Raw genomic sequence first — 17,554 nt, forward strand, 5'->3', positions numbered from 1 at the left:
ATACCACTATGGGATCTGGGAAGAGGAGTGAAAGATGTGGTAGGAGATACTGCCAGCATCACACCATCTTAGCAGAAGGTGGCTTTGGGCTGAAAACTCCCACACATTGCAATAATATCAGAAGAAATGTAATAACTGTTCTCTCACACTGAAATATTTACACAAACACACAGAAACACACAAATAGTTAGACACCAACACAACCCCACCTATGTGTCAATAACTTCCCTGTACATGGGACAATGTGAAGGTTATTCAGTGTCCATTTGCTCCATTTAGCTCAACAACAAAGAATAAGAGAGAGGCCACCTGGATAGGTGAGATGCTCTCTCAAGTGCACTGTCTCACCAAGCTGGAGGAGATGATCCACCCCCTCATGTGAAGCCTTGTGGAGAGGCAGTATGAAATCTGCCAGGTATGTACATTAACTCTGATTCATTGTGATCAGTGCATCACCTTTGTAAAGATCAATAGCATATATCTTTATTACCATGAATACATTTCTGCATCACCAAAGTGCACTGCTTATATATGCAACTCTCTTCTGTTTTGTCTGTGCAGGATATGAGGATATCTCTTCTGTTTAACCCTTCACTACAACATCAGGACCAAGTGGAAACAAGGAGATGAAAGAACAGGAAGGAAGGAAAAGAGAGGAGGAACTTGATGAGGATGAGCACAGTGTGTCATTGCACCTGATCACACAGCACCATCTCAGAGACTGGCACTGCGGGGATGAAAAAAGTAGGTTAGAGGGGCATTTGACTGGTAGAGGTGCCAGGTATAAGCAGGGCACTGTCTTTCAGAAGAAGCATAGGAATCTGATGTGGGTACGCACAAGGTTGAAGGAGTTGAAGGGAGATGATTTACACGTCAATACTTCCCCAAGAAGACTCAAGTGAAAGCTACATTTGGGATACTTTAGTGACAAAGCTGATGCAGATGAATAATGAGACAGTGGGAACGTTGTCCGGCTTACCTATTCAAATTTTGGATACAACAAGAAGCTTGTCCTCACAGGGGAGATTTAGGTACATTCTTCCCATCATTTATCTTGGTGTACTCAGTTGTTTCAGGGCTTTAAAATAAACCTTTTGCGTTCAGTTGAATGAGTCTGGATTTTACTGGCATGAAATATATCTCCTTTCCCATTGCATGGCAGTCTGCTCAATATATTGTGATGTACATTACTGTCAGTTGCATTGCCGCAAGTATCTACCATTGGCACTGATCAGCTTGTCAGAGCATGAAAGATTTTGTTCCTTGTTAGCATCTGCAGATTGGAATTGCTCCAATTTTTTATATTTCATCTGGAGGTTGGAGTGGTTTAAACAGAAAACCATTCATCAAGATATACAGAGATGTTGTGCCAAGGCATTTAAGTAGCAACAACAGGGATTGTAAATCATTGTGGTAGTCCCACAAAGCAGCAAATATGGAATATTGTGTGTCTTTTGGACTCTCACTCATGCTTTTTGGTGTACTGTGATCATTTTTATGGAAGGTACTTGTAGAGGGTCAATTGTTTGATAGGGAGACTCACTAAGTCCCATAAGAATTATTGTTCAAAAGTGAACCAGTTATGAGATATTGCCTCCCTTCTTGGCTCAGCAGGGATATAGAAGGCAGCATCTCATGCACTGGGATTTTCCAGGATTGTTGTCTTTCCCAAGGCACGAGCTAGAACAGAAATATCCTCCAGAGCTTTATTTATCCTCCTTGTCCTGGTGCTCCTGTTGATTTTATTTTTGATACTCAGTATGTGGTGTTTCTGACTAGTGTATCAGTTGTTCTCTCCGGTTGGCCAGGTTATGCAGCCTGCACCACACCACAGGGAAGACTCTACATCAGTTAGGCAAATTCAGCCCTGGACTGTTGACAACATTGTAGTCTCATTTTCAGCATAGTAGTATTCTACACTACTACTCTTCTTCTTTTGTATTGGCACTCAGCTGGAATGGTAGGAGAACAAACTGATGTCAACATCAATTGGATAGATGTTCCCCTTTATTGGCAGTGTTGTTGATTAAGAAGGCTGGCCGAATGGATTCCTTGAGAGCGATTAAGTTGTGGGAGCTGCTAGGAAAAATGGAAGTGGCGTATGAATATTCATCTTTGAGATACAGCAACTTGCACATGAGGAAGAAACCCTATAAAACTAGATTCTTCCAGGGAGCCTTCATGAAACATGAGTGCAGTAGATGGCTGCTTGCGCCTTGGGAAAGACAACAATCCTGGAAAATCCCAGTGCACGAGATGCTGCCTTCTATTCTTCACAAAAACCAAAGACCACAAAGTTGTTCCTCTATGTATGCAGAGCCTGGATGACTTCTCTCCTGATCTGATGGGTAATAAACTGAGAGGTATGCTCTCTAACAGCCACCAGATGCCTGGAAATTGAAAACAGTTGACCTCCATGGTAAGAGTGCTCCATACCCAAAGGTCACCCTGCTAAATGTCGAAGATCTCATTTGTCACATCTTGAGAGCCTGAGCTAATATTGCTCATTAGAGAGGACCAGCCATGATCCTTTATCTGTAATGACCCTTTGGGAACAAGGGTCTGAGGACGTTGGTATTACTGTGACCTGCGTGCTGACTGTGACCCTCCCAGATTTGCTGACAATACTTGGAAAGCTTCCAGTAATAAAAATGCTGCTAGCACTGAAGTATCCATCAACGAGTTGCTCAGCTGTTAAAGGTTGCAAGGAGCGCACACTACTGGTTTGAGTACACTCTGAGGACTCTGGGAGATGTTTCAAATGTCTGCAGTCTATTCTGGTATCATCTTGCGATGAGTTTCAATGATAGAATAGTCCATTAAACTACAAATAAATTAAGAATTCTGTAGGTTTTAATCCTTATTCTGAAGTGACGTTCTTCAATGTCACTTCCAGGACCTTCCAATTTATGTCAGAACCAGTTATAATTGTGCTCTGTGATGATCGACATCACGAAGTTCACAAGTAATGCTGGAAGAATGTCAAGTGCATTAACATGGATCATGAGTGAAGGTGAAGGTGCAACTCATTTTGCAATGAGTATAATTTCATCTAGAAGTTATAATTTACATTCAGCAAACCCAATTTCTGAAAGAAGCATCACCAAATAATCTAATTCCTTGGTTCAAGTCTCTGGAACCTTAGCTTAGGCTGCGTAACAGAATATATTGTGTCCAAAGTTGATTGAAGTTTGAGCAAAATGAATTTATAAATTTACATTATATAAATCAATTGCATTTTTAAAGTTATTTTCTTATTTTTAATGTGCTTTTATTCTGATGATAAAGTCTTTAAATCTGTTGTTAGTTTCTATAATTTTGAAGCTTATTTAAAATTTATGGTAAACATTTCTATAGCTTGTGACTTTGTTATCAAACGAGAGCACTACAGCTTACTTAAAAATCTTTCTCACAGAAATATTGGTTAGCACTCCTCAAAGAGAATCAGAATCAGGTTTAATGTCTCTGGAAGAGATTTTGGAGGTATTAACAGTGATCTTTCAAGAATTACTAGGGTCTGGAAAGGTTCTGGAGGACTGGAAAATTGCAAATGTCACTCCACTGTCAGGTCTGCTCCTAGTGACACTTCCCAGCCTGCACATGCAGCACCTCCCAGTCTCCACCCAGCTAATAGGATTCATCTACAGCTTGGTTCAGACTCATCACCTGCAGCCTATTTTACCCATTTGTCATCCACAGAACTTGTTCTTTCATTAAACCAGCTGACTCAATCAGTTGCTCCTAGCTTTTTAACCAGCCTAAAGTATACCTTGATGTCTGTTGTGTTTAGTTCCTGTTCTCCCTTGTTTTGTGGCCCCTTGTGGTTTGATGTTTTGTGGTCTATTATTAAAGTTATTGTTCACTGCTAAACTGCTCTACTGCTCTGCTCTTGGGTTAAACCTCCTCTGCGTTTCCTGACATCCACTCAATAAGAAGGAAGAGAGGCAAAAGACGTGAAATTATAGCCCAGTTAGGTTAAATTCAATGGTTGGCAGGATGTTAGAGTCCATCATTAGGGATGAGGTTTTGGGGATCGTGGAGGCACGTGATAAAACAGTCTGAAGTCAACATGGTTTCCTGAAAGGGAAATCCCACCCGACAAATCTTTTGGAATTCTTTGAGGAAATAATAGGCAGGCTAGACAAAAAAGAATCAGTGGATATTGTCTACTTGAATTTTCAGAAGGCTCTTGACTAAGGGCCACACATGAGATGCTAAACATGATAAGAACCCATGGTATTACAGGAAAGATGCTAGCATTGACAGACGATTGGCTGGCTGGCAGAGGGCAACGAATGGAAATAAAGGAGGCCTTTTCTGGTTGGTTGTTGGTGATTAGTGGTGTTCTGCAGGGGTTACTGTTGGATCTGCTACTTTTCATGCTGTATGTTAATGATATGGCAGACAGAATCAATTGGTTTGTGGCCAAGTTTGCTGATGATATAAAGGAAGGTGGAGATATATCTTCTGTTGTGGAAGCAGGAAGTCTGCTGAACTTAGACAGATTAGGAGCATGGGCAAAGAAGTGGCAGATGGAATATTGTCTAGGGAAGTGTATGGTCATGCACTTTGATAGAAGGAATAAAAGCATGAACTAATATGGAGCAAAATAAGAGATCAGAAGTGCAAGAAGGACTTGGGAGTAACAGTGCAGCATTCCTTAAAGATTAACTTGCAGGTTAAGTTCGTGGTAAGGAAGGCAAAAGCAATACTAACATTCATTTCCAGAGAACTAGAATATAAAAGTATGAATATAATGTTGAGGCTTTATAATGCATTGGCCAGACTGCATTTGGAGTATTGTGAGCAGTTTTGGGCCTCATTTCTAAGAAAGGATTTGTGGAATTGGAGGTAGTCCAGAGGTTTACTAGAGTGATTCTGGGAATAGAAGGGTTGATGTATGAGAAGCATTTGATGGCTCTGGGCCTGTACTTGCTAGAGTTTAGAAGAATGAGGAGGGATCTCATTGAATCCTATGGAATATTGAAAGACCTAGATAGGGTGGATGTGCAGAGGATGTTTCCAATCGTCAGAAAGTTTAGAACCACAGGGAAAAGTCTCAGAATAGAAGAGTAATCCTTTAGAACACAGATGAAAAAGGATTTCTTTAGCCATGGAGTAGTGGGTAAAATCATGGGGTTCATTGTCACAGATGGCTGTGGAGGTCAAATCATTAGGTATATAGGTATAGATGTCAAAGGTTATGCGGAGAAGGTAGGAGAATGAGGTTAAGAGGAAAATAAATCAGTGATGATAGAATTGCAGATCAGACTCCATGGTCTGAGTTCCTAACTCTGCTCTACATTTTACGGTCTTATTGTCATACATCTGAAATTTGTTGTTTTGTGGCAGCGGTACTTTGCAATACATAAAACATACTATAAATTGCAATAAGAAATGTATATTTTGAAAATTATGTAAGTACAGAAGAGATCAGAATAAGTGAGGTTGGTTCATTGTCCATTCATGAACCTGATGGTGGAGAGAAAGTAGCTGTTCAATAGATCAACTTCTATAATTTTCACCTCTTTCACCAGACACATTTTCCCTTGGTTGATCTCTGAACATGTTAACGGGGTAATTTCCTCCACTGTTTTTGGTTCACTTTTCCTTCTCTGCCAATATATATGCCATCTCTCATAGCGCCTTCCCATGCATGCATTAGAAATGCAGGGTATGCCTTTTTGAGTGTTTCCAAACATTGCTTTCCTCAAGTTAAACAGCAATTCAGGTAGATGTCTTTTAGTCAAGTATACTGTTTTTGGTTCACAATGAGGTCTCCTGTACTCCACAGAAACCAACCAAATATGGATGGCCATTTTCCAGAACACCTGTAAGAATGAACTTGAGCTTCCAGCATCTAATCACTTAAATTCCTCATTCCACTCCCACTCTGACTTGTGTGTCTTTGCTGTCTTTTACTTTTCCAACATAGTCCAATGTAAGCTGGAGAAGCAACTTCTCATCTTCTGACTGCGCATGTTAGAGCCCTCAGAACAAAAAAAAATTACCAATTTTTAACAAAACTGGCCTGGGACAGAGTAATACAGCATTTTCTTTTATGTAACAACAGATGTAGTGTTCTGTACTTCATAACAATTCTTCTGTCATCAAGTGTCTTATTTCATTAACAGCTCCTTGAGTCAGTTTATCTGCTGTTAGCACAGCTTCATCAGCACATTTGTATCATTCAGACTCGGTCTCCGGCCAGCAGTGTCATCATAAACATTCCCTTTATTCTCACCAGCCTTTCTCCTCTACAACTTAAAAACATATTTACCTTCTGACATCCCAAATTCTAATGCAGGAACATTGACAGATGCTGTCTAAGTGTCAATGCCTCTCCACACAATTTTTCCTGATTGCTGAGTATATCCAGCATTTTCTGTCTTTGCTTTAGATTTTTAGGGTTTTTTTATCTGTTTCTATCTATGTGGATTGGAAGATAAATATTTGTCAGCTCTCTATGTGGATCTCTGTGTTTAAATTGTTATATGGAATCTGTTAGGTTCTACATGAGAAGTAGATGATGAAAAAGTTTTTACATCAACTGCCATTAGAATTAGATAAGTATAAACTAATTTACTGCACTTTGTTTCTTAAATATCTATTATTGTTGCAGTTGTAATGCTTTTACAATTATTTACTAATGTGTACAGAAAAACTATAGTAATAGTACATATAAATCTGGGGCACATTTTCCTGCAATAATTTTAATGTTCCTAGGAAATGATAGGAACCTTACAGATCAAAGAAAGCTTGTATCTATAACAAAACACACAACAACAGCTCCTACCATCCAGGAAGTGGTACTGCAGCATAAAAGCCAGGACCGACAGGTTCTGGGACAGCTTCTTCCACCAGGCCATCAGGCTGATGAACTCACGCTGACTTGAGTGTGCTGTATATTACATTGACTGTCCTATTTATTATAAATTACTATGATTGCATATTGCACATTTAGATGGCGACATAAAGATTTTTACTCCTCATGTATGTGAAGGATGTAAGAAATAAAGTCAATTCAATTTGAATTGCTGGAGGAGCTCAGCAGTCTAGGCAGCATCTATGGAAGAGAGTACAATCGATGTTTCGGCCCGAAACGTTCCGCCAGCTTGTATCTATAAAGTGTCTTTCAATTCACAGACAAATAAAAATTGATTTTGAAATAAGTTGTTACTTCAGTTACCAAAATGTTTTTTTTATTCCAGTTTATATCACAACTACAAATTTATTGCAAAGTTTCTGAAACTCCTTGAGAAAAACAATAGCCTGAATGCCTGAACTTACTACTTACATTCTCCATTGCACTGAATTTCACTGGCTGGGATGCATTTGGCTGGTCATGCTTGCTAAGACCTGTCTGCCACTGACCATTGAATGTAGGTGATGCCTTTGGGGCTGGAACATCATTAATGTGCAGGAGAAATCCTTGCCATTTAAACTCCCCTGGAAATCTTTGACAAACAATAAAACTACATCCACAGCTTTTCTGTGTGTCAAAATTGTCATGTCTTCAGAGCTTCTGAATGCCCCTAGTAGCTGGAAACTTTTAAGAACAGTTAAACATAAAACAAACAGTTGCACAATTCTTTAAATTATGAAATAAGCCCTTAAACAATAACTAAATTACTTGAAAGACACTTAGAATGGATTTAAAATCATTAAAATCAAAGTCAACATTTTCTATGTTGTACTATATGTTCTAAGTGACTTTAAAAATTAATTTACTGTATTCTTAATTCTTTTGAAACTCTGATTGCTATTCTGTTGAATGGCTTCTCTGATCCAGCACCAAGTCAGCACAGGGACCTCAGCAAAGTAGCTGGCTTTAAGTCTTTGATTTGGTCAGCAAATTCTCTTCATTCTAGGCTGCATGTGGAATCCCGTGGAGGAGCACTGAACAGAATTCACCAGGGAGCTCAATTTGCACAAAAATCTGGAAATTTTCAGGCACTTGTATGGAATTGGCAGCCAAATCCACCAAGATATAGACTGCTGTTAAAGCATTATCAGAATGTAATTACAATGGACATTGGACATAACTTGAAAAATAGCAATATATGTAGGCAAGAAATAAGTATTACTGTGGCACAGTGGGATAACAGGTTATCATGTTGATTCCAAATGAAATATGCATCTGTGTTTTTCTCAAACAGAGATTTTGGATAAAACTATTAGATTAGCATAGAATGAAAGCAACTTGCTTGAAGGAGGAAAGATCATTGCAAATGATCATGCAAATGCTAATGTGAGTGTTAGATTGCAAGGTGGAAATGGTGGGTTATGGAACATTGCGTGATACTCTATCTTGGTACAGCCCATGGTATAGATCTTAAAAAGGAAGGGAGGCAATAACTGGGACAGGTCCTTCCCAGGTTATGAATGCCCAATTTATGTCCATACGGTATAAAGGAACATTTTGGGAACCAGTGGTACGGATTTATTGGCAGAATGCAGGACTGCAAGCAGCTTCTGCACCCTGGGAACTCGGTTTACAGCCACATTTAAAATTTGCAAACTGTCTTAAGTTATGAAACTTTCATAGAGAATGGGACTCTGCCATAATCCGTGCAAGATCTGTAAAGTGAGAAATTGTATTTACCGTTTGGGAAGAACTTGATATCAACTGAGACATTGAATGTATGACTATAGGAGCTGGTGCATAAGAAAGAATTTTTTTTCATGGCGTTCCTCCTAAAGGTAAAGGTACAAGAATTTTTCTTAAAAATAAATCTGACTGATGGACATACAGCTGAAATATAAATATCTGGTATCATAAACAAGTTTATGTAATTTTCTGGCTCATTTATTTGGTTTTTAATAATGTCCTGAGCTCTCACTTACCATCACCCCTCACATTGTTGCAGCTTATTTAAAAATAACCACAATTTGTGTATCTGATGAACATGTAAGACTATTGTTTCCTTTTTAGTACTTTGTACTATGTACAAAACCATGTCAATTGTACATAATGTTAGCATGCTTTAAAATACCAAATATATTCGAGCAGTGAAGACATAAAAATTAAGATCATGGCAATACAGGTCTGTTACCAACATCATTCTTTTCATATTAGTCATACATGAATGTGTAGAATAATACAACAGTAAACCGCTTGTTTTGTCAGTCTCAATCCCAGAAGACTAAAATGATAGTTGCCCAGATTTTGTACTGGCTGGGTCTGCATCAGAATGGCACATTTAGACTTTAGTCTTTTTGTTTATCAAGTGCCTTAAGGTCAGAACCTGAAACAGGTTTAATATCACCGGCACATGTTGTGAAATTTGTTGGTTTGCGGCAGCAGTGCATTGCAATACATAGTAACAAAAACTATAGATTACAATAAGAATATTTTAAGAAAATAAATAATTAGTTCAAAATGAGAGGGAAAAATACTGAGGAAGTATTCATGGGTTCATTGTCCATTCAGAAATCTGATGGTGGAGGGGGAAGAAGCTGTTCATGAAACATTGACTGTGTAATCAGGTTCCTCCTTGATGGTAGCAATGAGAAGAGGGCATGTCCTGGGTGAAGGGGGACCGTAATGATGGATATCACTTTTTCTGAGGTGTCCTGGATGCTGGGGAGGTTAGTGCCCATGATGGAGTTGGCTGAGTTTACAACCTCCCGCTGCTTTTTCTGGTCCTATTGCAGTGGCCACACCAGATGGTGATGCAACCAGTTAGAATGCTTTTCATGGTATATTTGTAGAAATTTGTGAGTGTAACATAGCCAATTTCCTAATGAGTATAGCAACTGTCATGCCTTCTTTGTAATTACATCAATATGTTGAGCCCAGAATAGATCCTCAGAGATGTTGATACCCAGGAACTTGAAACTGTTCACCCTTTCCACTTCTGTTCGGTGGCCTCTGGCAATCCAAGAATTCTAAGATTGCAGCGTCTGCTGCGATTTTTGAGATCCACCGTTTTAAAAAGGAGTTTGTTACACTTTTCCTCCAAGCTGGAACAGAGAGTCTCCAAGTATCGAACACGACTTTCTAAATCTTCAGAGGTCGAATTGATGCGAGATAAGTGTTGGGCACCTTGTCGTTGATTTGATCAAGCTTGTCTTCCAACTGTTTGAAAGCGGTTTTAAATTCCTTTAAAATTTCATCTCGGAGCTGACCGAGCGCAGCCAGGGTCTCGTCTGAGAGAGCTGTAGCTTCCTTTCTCCCGGATTTAGAGCTCTTGCTAGACATTGTAAGATGTGTTCACAGGCAAGTAAGAGGTACCGAAAAAGTTCCCGACTAGGGTTTAAAAAATGGAGACATTTAGTGCAAAGATAGCGACAGTAACGGAACAAAAGTTCGGAGCAGCTAAGCAATTGCCATCTTACCGGAAGTCCCTACTTCTGATTCCTCAATGAGTGTGTACTCCCTCAAGTTCACCTTCTTGAAGTCCACAATCAATTCTTTGGTCTTAAGGACATTTGCGTGCCAGGTTGTTGCTGCGACACCAGTAAACCAGCTGGTCAATCTCGTTCCTGCATACCTCGTCACCATATGAAGTTCTACCAGTAGTTGTGTCATTGGCAAATTTATGGATGGCATTTGACCTTGCTTAGGCAGGAGTTGATTCTAGCCATGATAAACCTCTCAAAGCACTTCATTAGAGTAGATACAAGTGCCACTGAGCACATTGAGGCAGCTCACCCTCTTCTTCTCGGGCACTGGTATGATTGTTGCCTCTTTGAAGCAGGTGAGAAACTTGAATGAGAGATTGAAGATGTCCCTGAACACTTGATTGGCACAGGTTTTCACAGCCCTACTAGGTACACCATCAGCTTCTTGAAAGGTGTTCTGATATTAGCTGCTGAGACAGAGATCACAGGGTCTCTGATGTAGCAGGAATTTACATAGTCATAGTTCTGTCTTTCAAAGCATATATAAAAGACATTGAGCTCATCTGGGAGTGAAGGATCACATGCCATTCATGATGTTAGGTTTTGCTTTGTATGAAGTAATGGTCTGCAAACCCTGCCAGAGCTGACGTGCATCTGATTCCATCTCTGACCTCAACGGGAATTGTTTTCTCATTCTTAAGATCACCTTCTGTAATTCGTACCTAGACTTCCTTAATATTTCTGGATCTATACTAGATCTTGTACAGATCTAGCCCTCAGCAGACTGTGTATCCAGTGGTTCATCCACAGCTTTTAATTTGGGTATGTCTGGTATGAACTGTGTGTTTACAGCAGGAAAAAGCCAGTGTTAATCTCTTTAACCAGGCTTTGTGGCAAGTTATCTTCATAGGCATGTGCCAATAAGTATTGATTCATTTCATACATGTAATTTTGTGTGACATTTTTATTGTTCAAAATGTGAATTTGCTGATACTGACCTTCAAGCAAATTTTTAAATGTGACAGTCCTGGGAGACCAGGTTTCCCTGATCTAGCAAACTATGCACTCCAATGAGTATGACAAAAAACCTGAGACAATTTAAATATATTTTTCATTTTGTGCAAAATATACCCGTCAAATGACAACAATAATTTAAGAATTTAAAACTACCACAATTACTGCTCACGCTTTACAATTGGAGATAATATTGCCTAAAAATAAACACCAATTTTAGCTGTCAAAATTATTGAAAGTGGAAGTCAAATTTTGACAAGCCTTAACTAATTACAGTTCACACCAGACATACCCAAATTAAAAGCTGTGGATGAACCATTGGATACACAGTCTGTTAAGGGCTAGATCTGTACAATAAGGATCACATGCCATTCATGATGTTAGGTTTTGCTTTGTATGAAGTAATGGTCTGCAAACCCTGCCAGAGCTGACGTGCATCCGATTCCATCTCTGATCTCAATAGGAAATGTGATAGTTTGTGAAACAGCATGAGTGTCATGAAAGAATGTAAATGAATGTGGGTAAATTCAACATAAATTCAATTATGTAAGAGAAAATAAAAAGAAAGGATAAATCAATTAAGGGAAAGAATACAGAAAGCAGAAAAGTAAATTTAAAATCACATTTAAATTTTGCATTTTTAAGTACTCAAATGTGAAATAATTCCTGAAAGAATGAGACTTCTAGAGGCCTGGATAGAGTGGATGTGGAGATGATGTTTCCATTAGTAGGTGGGTCTGTGATCCAAGGGCACAGCCTCAGAATAAAGAGATATACCTTTAAAACTGAGATGAAGGGGAACTTCTTCAACAAGACGGCAGTGAATCTATGGAATTCAGTGGGACAGAGGGCTAGGAAGGCCAAGCCATAGGGTGTATTTAGGGCAGAGATTGGTAGGTTCTTGAGTGGTAAGAGGCTATGTGTGATGGGAATAAGGTGGGAGAACGGAGTTGATTGAAAAATGAGCCATGAGCAGATGGGCTGAATAGCCTAATTTTGCTCCTTTATTTCATAATCGTAACACATGCAAGACAGAATGTTTGGGAATGATTAGTAGTTATCATTATCATTATCATTAAATGGGAAATTGAAATGACCAAACATTCCCTTGGAATTTAGGTTTGTATTCACTGTTCAAATACCACTACTTCACTGCAAGCCAGGTCCTCACCATTGAGAAGACAAGTAAAATACTTAAAAGAGGACATAACTACCAGATGATGAACACTGGATTCTAAGGCAATAGAGCTTTGTCCCTTTTAATATGCACAAACAGGGCATCTTTCTCCATTTAATGGCTTGATTCGGTAAGAGCAGACTACATCAAAAATGTTATAAAATTCAGACCATATGGATGCTCCAGAGTGCTGAGTAATAATACTGCAGAGCAAGAAGTTTTTATAAATGGTTAATAATCAAGTGAATTAAACTCAAGCAAGTTAGCAATTAAATCTGTCATCTAATACTGTGTAATGTAAAAACAGACACCAGACTATGCCATAGTATTTCTGATTCTTATTGTAACCTGAAACAGGGTTGTTATTGTTCACATTGTTCAAATGTGTTTGACATGACCATTTTAATTTTGGTGCATGGATTCAATTGAATAGGTGTATGATCAATTGAGGTACCAATGGGAATTTTTAGAACCTGGTCAAGAGAAATACTATATTTGTACTCTCCTTTCGAAATGAACAAATAGCATTTAAAGCTTGGAAAAATTACATTGATTGAAAGAAAACCTTTTAAGCATATTGATTGTAATTGTTTTCAATTAAATAATTTATTTTGGAAAGCAAAAATGAATTAATAAAGATGAGCATATTTTTTGCATGATCATAGATGTGTATATTTGGTCTGGGATAGTTTTTCTTTGTAAAATGTAACTGCACCTGATCAAGAATCTGGTGCAAAACATGACAATATTTCCAAGGGTCCTTCACATAAACACCATTAAGGTCACTACCTTGCATCTATTGACTACCCACACTGCATTTTCTCAGCAATTGTCGACCTATACTCTGCATTCTGTTATTGCTTTTCCTTTGTGCCACTTCAGTGTTATGAAATTGTCTGTATGAATGGCATGCATAACAAGTGCAAGCTGAAGTTTAATTGTCATTCAGCCGTATGCATGGATACTGCCAAAAGAAACAGCATTCCTCCAGGGCCAAGGTACAAAACACAATCCTGACAGTCACACATAGCACAAGATACATATATTGCAATTATGATAGCAGTAAAACATAAAGTCACAAAAAAATTGAACATACATTAATTAAACCATCACATTTCTCCAGGGACAGAGGAATACAAACAGTTATCGTCCCCTGAGACAGGAAATTTCTCCTCTGTTCCATCAATTAGAGCAGGACAATGAAGTATTACAGCGAAACACCAATAGCAAACTATATGTAACATAGCATGACTTTTATCTACTTTTCAGTAAATGCTTCAGGGTCCATTCCATGCAATGGAAAGTATAGTGAAATTGATGGAGTTCAGCTGGACCCTGTTTAGGTTAGGGTCAGAGTCATTTTTAATTTTGTATCCAACCAGTCCTCTATTCGGACAGTGTTCTAGTGATTGCTACATTTCAAGTGAAGTCAAGTCACTTTTTATTGTCATTTTGACCATAACTGGTCCAGTACACAATAAAAACAAGACGTTTTTCAGGACCATGGTGCTACATGAACAATACAAAAAACTACACTAGACTACAGACCTACCCAGGACTGCATAAAGGACACAGAACAGTGCAAATATTACAATAAATAATAAACAAGACAATAGGCACAGCAGAGGGCAGTAGGTTGGTTGTCTGATGGCTTGGGGGAAAATCTGTTACATAAATAAACAGCTGAATGGCGGCATCCGGGTCTGTTTCTGTACTCCTGCCGAGTATTTCGTTGCCACAGATGTAGTCCAATTTAATGTCCATTGGAGAGCAGAATCTGACGGGAGAGCCGGCCGGCCAGGGCTTGCTTTTTTCCTGGCGTGGACTCCTGCCCACTCGCCTCACTTCACCGCTTATGATGTCCCCAACTCCGGCCACCGGCATCAGGCGACTCCCGGGACAGCAGGCCCGATTCCCTCAGCAAGCCAAGGTTGCACAATCTACCCAGCAGATTTTCATGAAGGTTCGTTTTTGGGCGATCTCTGTATTGTAGCAGTATCTGGCGATGGTAGATAGTCGCTCTGGTATCCATTGCCCTAAACCCTAATTGTGCCTTAAAATTAAATTTAAAGACTAAATTAACGTAGCACCAGATCTGAAAGGCCGCTGCTGCCGTGTGCCGCGCCACCTAGTATTTCATTGTTCTTCAGTGAAATAAGCTCAAGGAGAATTTATACAATTACAAAATCTGAAAATAAACATTGATTTGCAAATAGCTGTGAGATTCATAAGATATGGTTGGTGGGGATTGAAGGAGCCAAAGTTGTATGTTCTTTTTAATAGACAGTTCTGGTAAATTGATATAGGATCATTTGTCTATATTGTAAGTGGAAGTTACAATATGAATGTGTAAAAAGAACAAGGAAAATGAGAAGAAATTAAGCATATCTTTTCTAAAGTTTGTATGTAATTTGTCCTTTCATCTCATAAATAAGGTTTTGTGAATATATTTCTCTTCTTTTTCCAAAGGTAACAGTGAAAGCTAGATAAATTCACCTGAAATGCTGCAGTGTTGAACGTTGACTATTTGTATTAAAATGTCATGTTTAAGATTTTAGCAACACAGGAAATGATTTTGAGCCAGAGAGACAGGATCAGAATCAGGTTTATTATCACTGGCATGTGTCATGAAATTTGTTAACTTTGCAGCAGCAGTTCAAGGCAATACATAATATAGAAGAAACTAGGGGGAAAAAAACACAAATAAATAAATAAATTACAGTATATGTTATTGAATAGATAAAAATTGTGCAAAAACAGAAATATATTAAAAAAGTCATTCAGTGTTCATGGGTTCAATGTCTGTTTAGGAATCCGATGGCAGAGGGGAAGAAGTTGTTCCTGAGTCACTGAGTGTGTGTCATTAGGCTTCTGTACCTTGTACCTGATGGTAACAGTGAGAAAAGGGCATGCCCTGGGTGCTGGAGGTCCTTAATAATGGACTCTGCCTTTCTGAGACACCGCTCCCTGAAGATATCCTGGGTACTTTGTAGGCTAGTACCCAAGATGGAGCCGACTAAATTTACAACCCTCTGCAGGTTCTTTCAGTCCTGTGCAGTAGTCCCCCCCTCCCCCATACCAGACGGTGATGCAGCCTCGCCACCGTACATCTATAGAAGTTTCTGAGTGTATTTGTTGACATACCAAATCTCTTCAAACTCATCCTTATGTTTTTCAATAAGTTCTTATTAACTTCATTGAATTATAGATGCTGTCATCTCTAAAAGACTGTTATAGGCAAAAAGAAAACTCAACTCTACGGCCAGTTGCATATTAGGTAAGGAATTTATATGGCAACAGCCAAAGGAATCAGTTATTGCTCACTTGCAAAATCTACTAGTGCAAAAATACAAAAGTTACAACACTCAGCATATTATTTATTAGAACCAAATCTTGCTTACTCAGCTTTCCACTCCGTCTTCAAAAGCAAATGCAGAGCAGAAGAGCATAGTCTGCATTTTGTTGATAAATTAAATATCAATACCTTTAATTCTATTTACATCAAGTTATTTGAAATCTTTTCTATCCTGAAAGTCACCTCAGGCTGTCTGCTTCAGTTCAGCATTTTTACAAACTATTAATAATTGATGGTGCTGCAGCCAACAAAACACTTCTGAAAGTTATAGTTTAAACATTGAACTTTACACAACTGGAAAAAAACATTTGGCACAACATTTTTCACATGAAAAATGAGCCAGGAAAACCATGGGAAGGTTCCGTTACATGCTGACAATTGTAAATACTTTCTTACTGAATAACTCTCATGGAGGAGTTATTTTGCGTCTACTCCACAGAGATCTTTTTACTTTTTCGAAGAGTTGAGAACAGTTTATAGGGTATTAAGTTATTATGCTTACTGGAAGATACACCTCAGCTGTTTTGTTCCCTCCACAATGTTTTGATTTTGTTTCACCAATCAATTAGAAGGAATTTATCTTCATCCCCACCCTATCCATTTTAATATTTGATACTAGCAGCTATAATCCCAGATCATCATCTCAATTACTTTTTGCCTTGCAAGAGCTGGTTAAGGACTGTGCAAAACTGTGGTACTAAAAATCAGTTAGTGGGCATTGATCAACATGATCAGGATAGTGGAGATGCCAAAGGATAAATAACAGGGACTTGAGTGAGTGAGAGAACAAAAAGATGAAGCTAATTCACTTGGCTTGAAGGTCTTCCATTTGAGCACTTGTGATATGTCAACAAGTGTTCGCAGATTAACTTGGTCCAAGTTCCCCAGTGATGCATGAAAAACAATCAAGTTCCTTGTCATTTGACTGTACATATGCAATTAGATGATTCAGTGTCCCTTCAGATCACAGTGCACCCACACAACATATATCACACACAACACAGAAACCAAAATATCCTATAATTAAGTTAATAAATTATAATTCAAAATGCATGTTGTAAAGTGCAGCACAGGTAAATAGTAAACAATACAATGAACATCTTGCTGGCCTACTGACGAGACCTTGGTGGGGCAGCGTATTCATTAGTCTCTCAGCCTGAGGGAAGAAACTGTCACCCGGTCTGACAGTTCTAGTCCTGATGCTTTGTGATGATAGTGGGTCAAAGGGATCGAGGGATGGACGGTAGGAATCCTCAACAATGCTTTGGGCCCTTCTGCTGCTCAACTTTCCCTGTAAGTATTACAAATGTAGTGAGGGAGACCCCAATGGTCCTCTCGGTGGTTTTTACTGTCCTCCAGAGGGTCTTGCAGCATCTATACCACACAATGTTGCAGCCAGACAGGACATTCTCACTGGTGCTCCTGTAGAAAGTTGTTAGAATGGGTGCGGAGTGCCTTGCACGCCTCAATCTCCTCAGAAAATGTAAATGCTGCCTTGTCTTCTTGATTAGCAAGGAGGTGTTTTAGGTCGTAGAAACATAGAAAACATACAGCGCAATACAGGCCCTTTGGTCCACAAAGCTGCACTGAACATGTCCCTACCTTAGAACTACCTAGGCTTCACCCATAACTCTGTATTTTTCTAAGCTCCATGTACCCAT

The 17,554-nt window shown here is 38.9% G+C and overlaps 1 protein-coding gene across 3 annotated transcripts in view; it reads left to right on the top strand.

Annotated features, from left to right (window-relative positions):
* ppm1lb (protein phosphatase, Mg2+/Mn2+ dependent, 1Lb) overlaps positions 1-17,554 on the top strand; it is a 144,419-nt gene that overhangs the window by 17,241 nt on the left and 109,624 nt on the right. The window contains exons 3-4 of one of the 3 annotated variants that reach the window (XM_059947040.1): positions 280-415; positions 562-744. The exons of 1 other annotated variant lie outside the window; for it this stretch is intronic. In XM_059947040.1, the coding sequence (XP_059803023.1) occupies positions 736-744 (9 nt within the window). In that variant the 5' untranslated portion in view covers positions 280-415; positions 562-735. The remainder of the gene's footprint in view (positions 1-279; positions 416-561; positions 745-17,554) is intronic. One more of the 3 variants, XM_059947046.1, reaches the window with a different exon arrangement.

The sequence above is a fragment of the Hypanus sabinus genome, chromosome 2, assembly GCF_030144855.1.
Source record: "Hypanus sabinus isolate sHypSab1 chromosome 2, sHypSab1.hap1, whole genome shotgun sequence".
NCBI classification, from domain to species: Eukaryota; Metazoa; Chordata; class Chondrichthyes; order Myliobatiformes; family Dasyatidae; genus Hypanus; species Hypanus sabinus.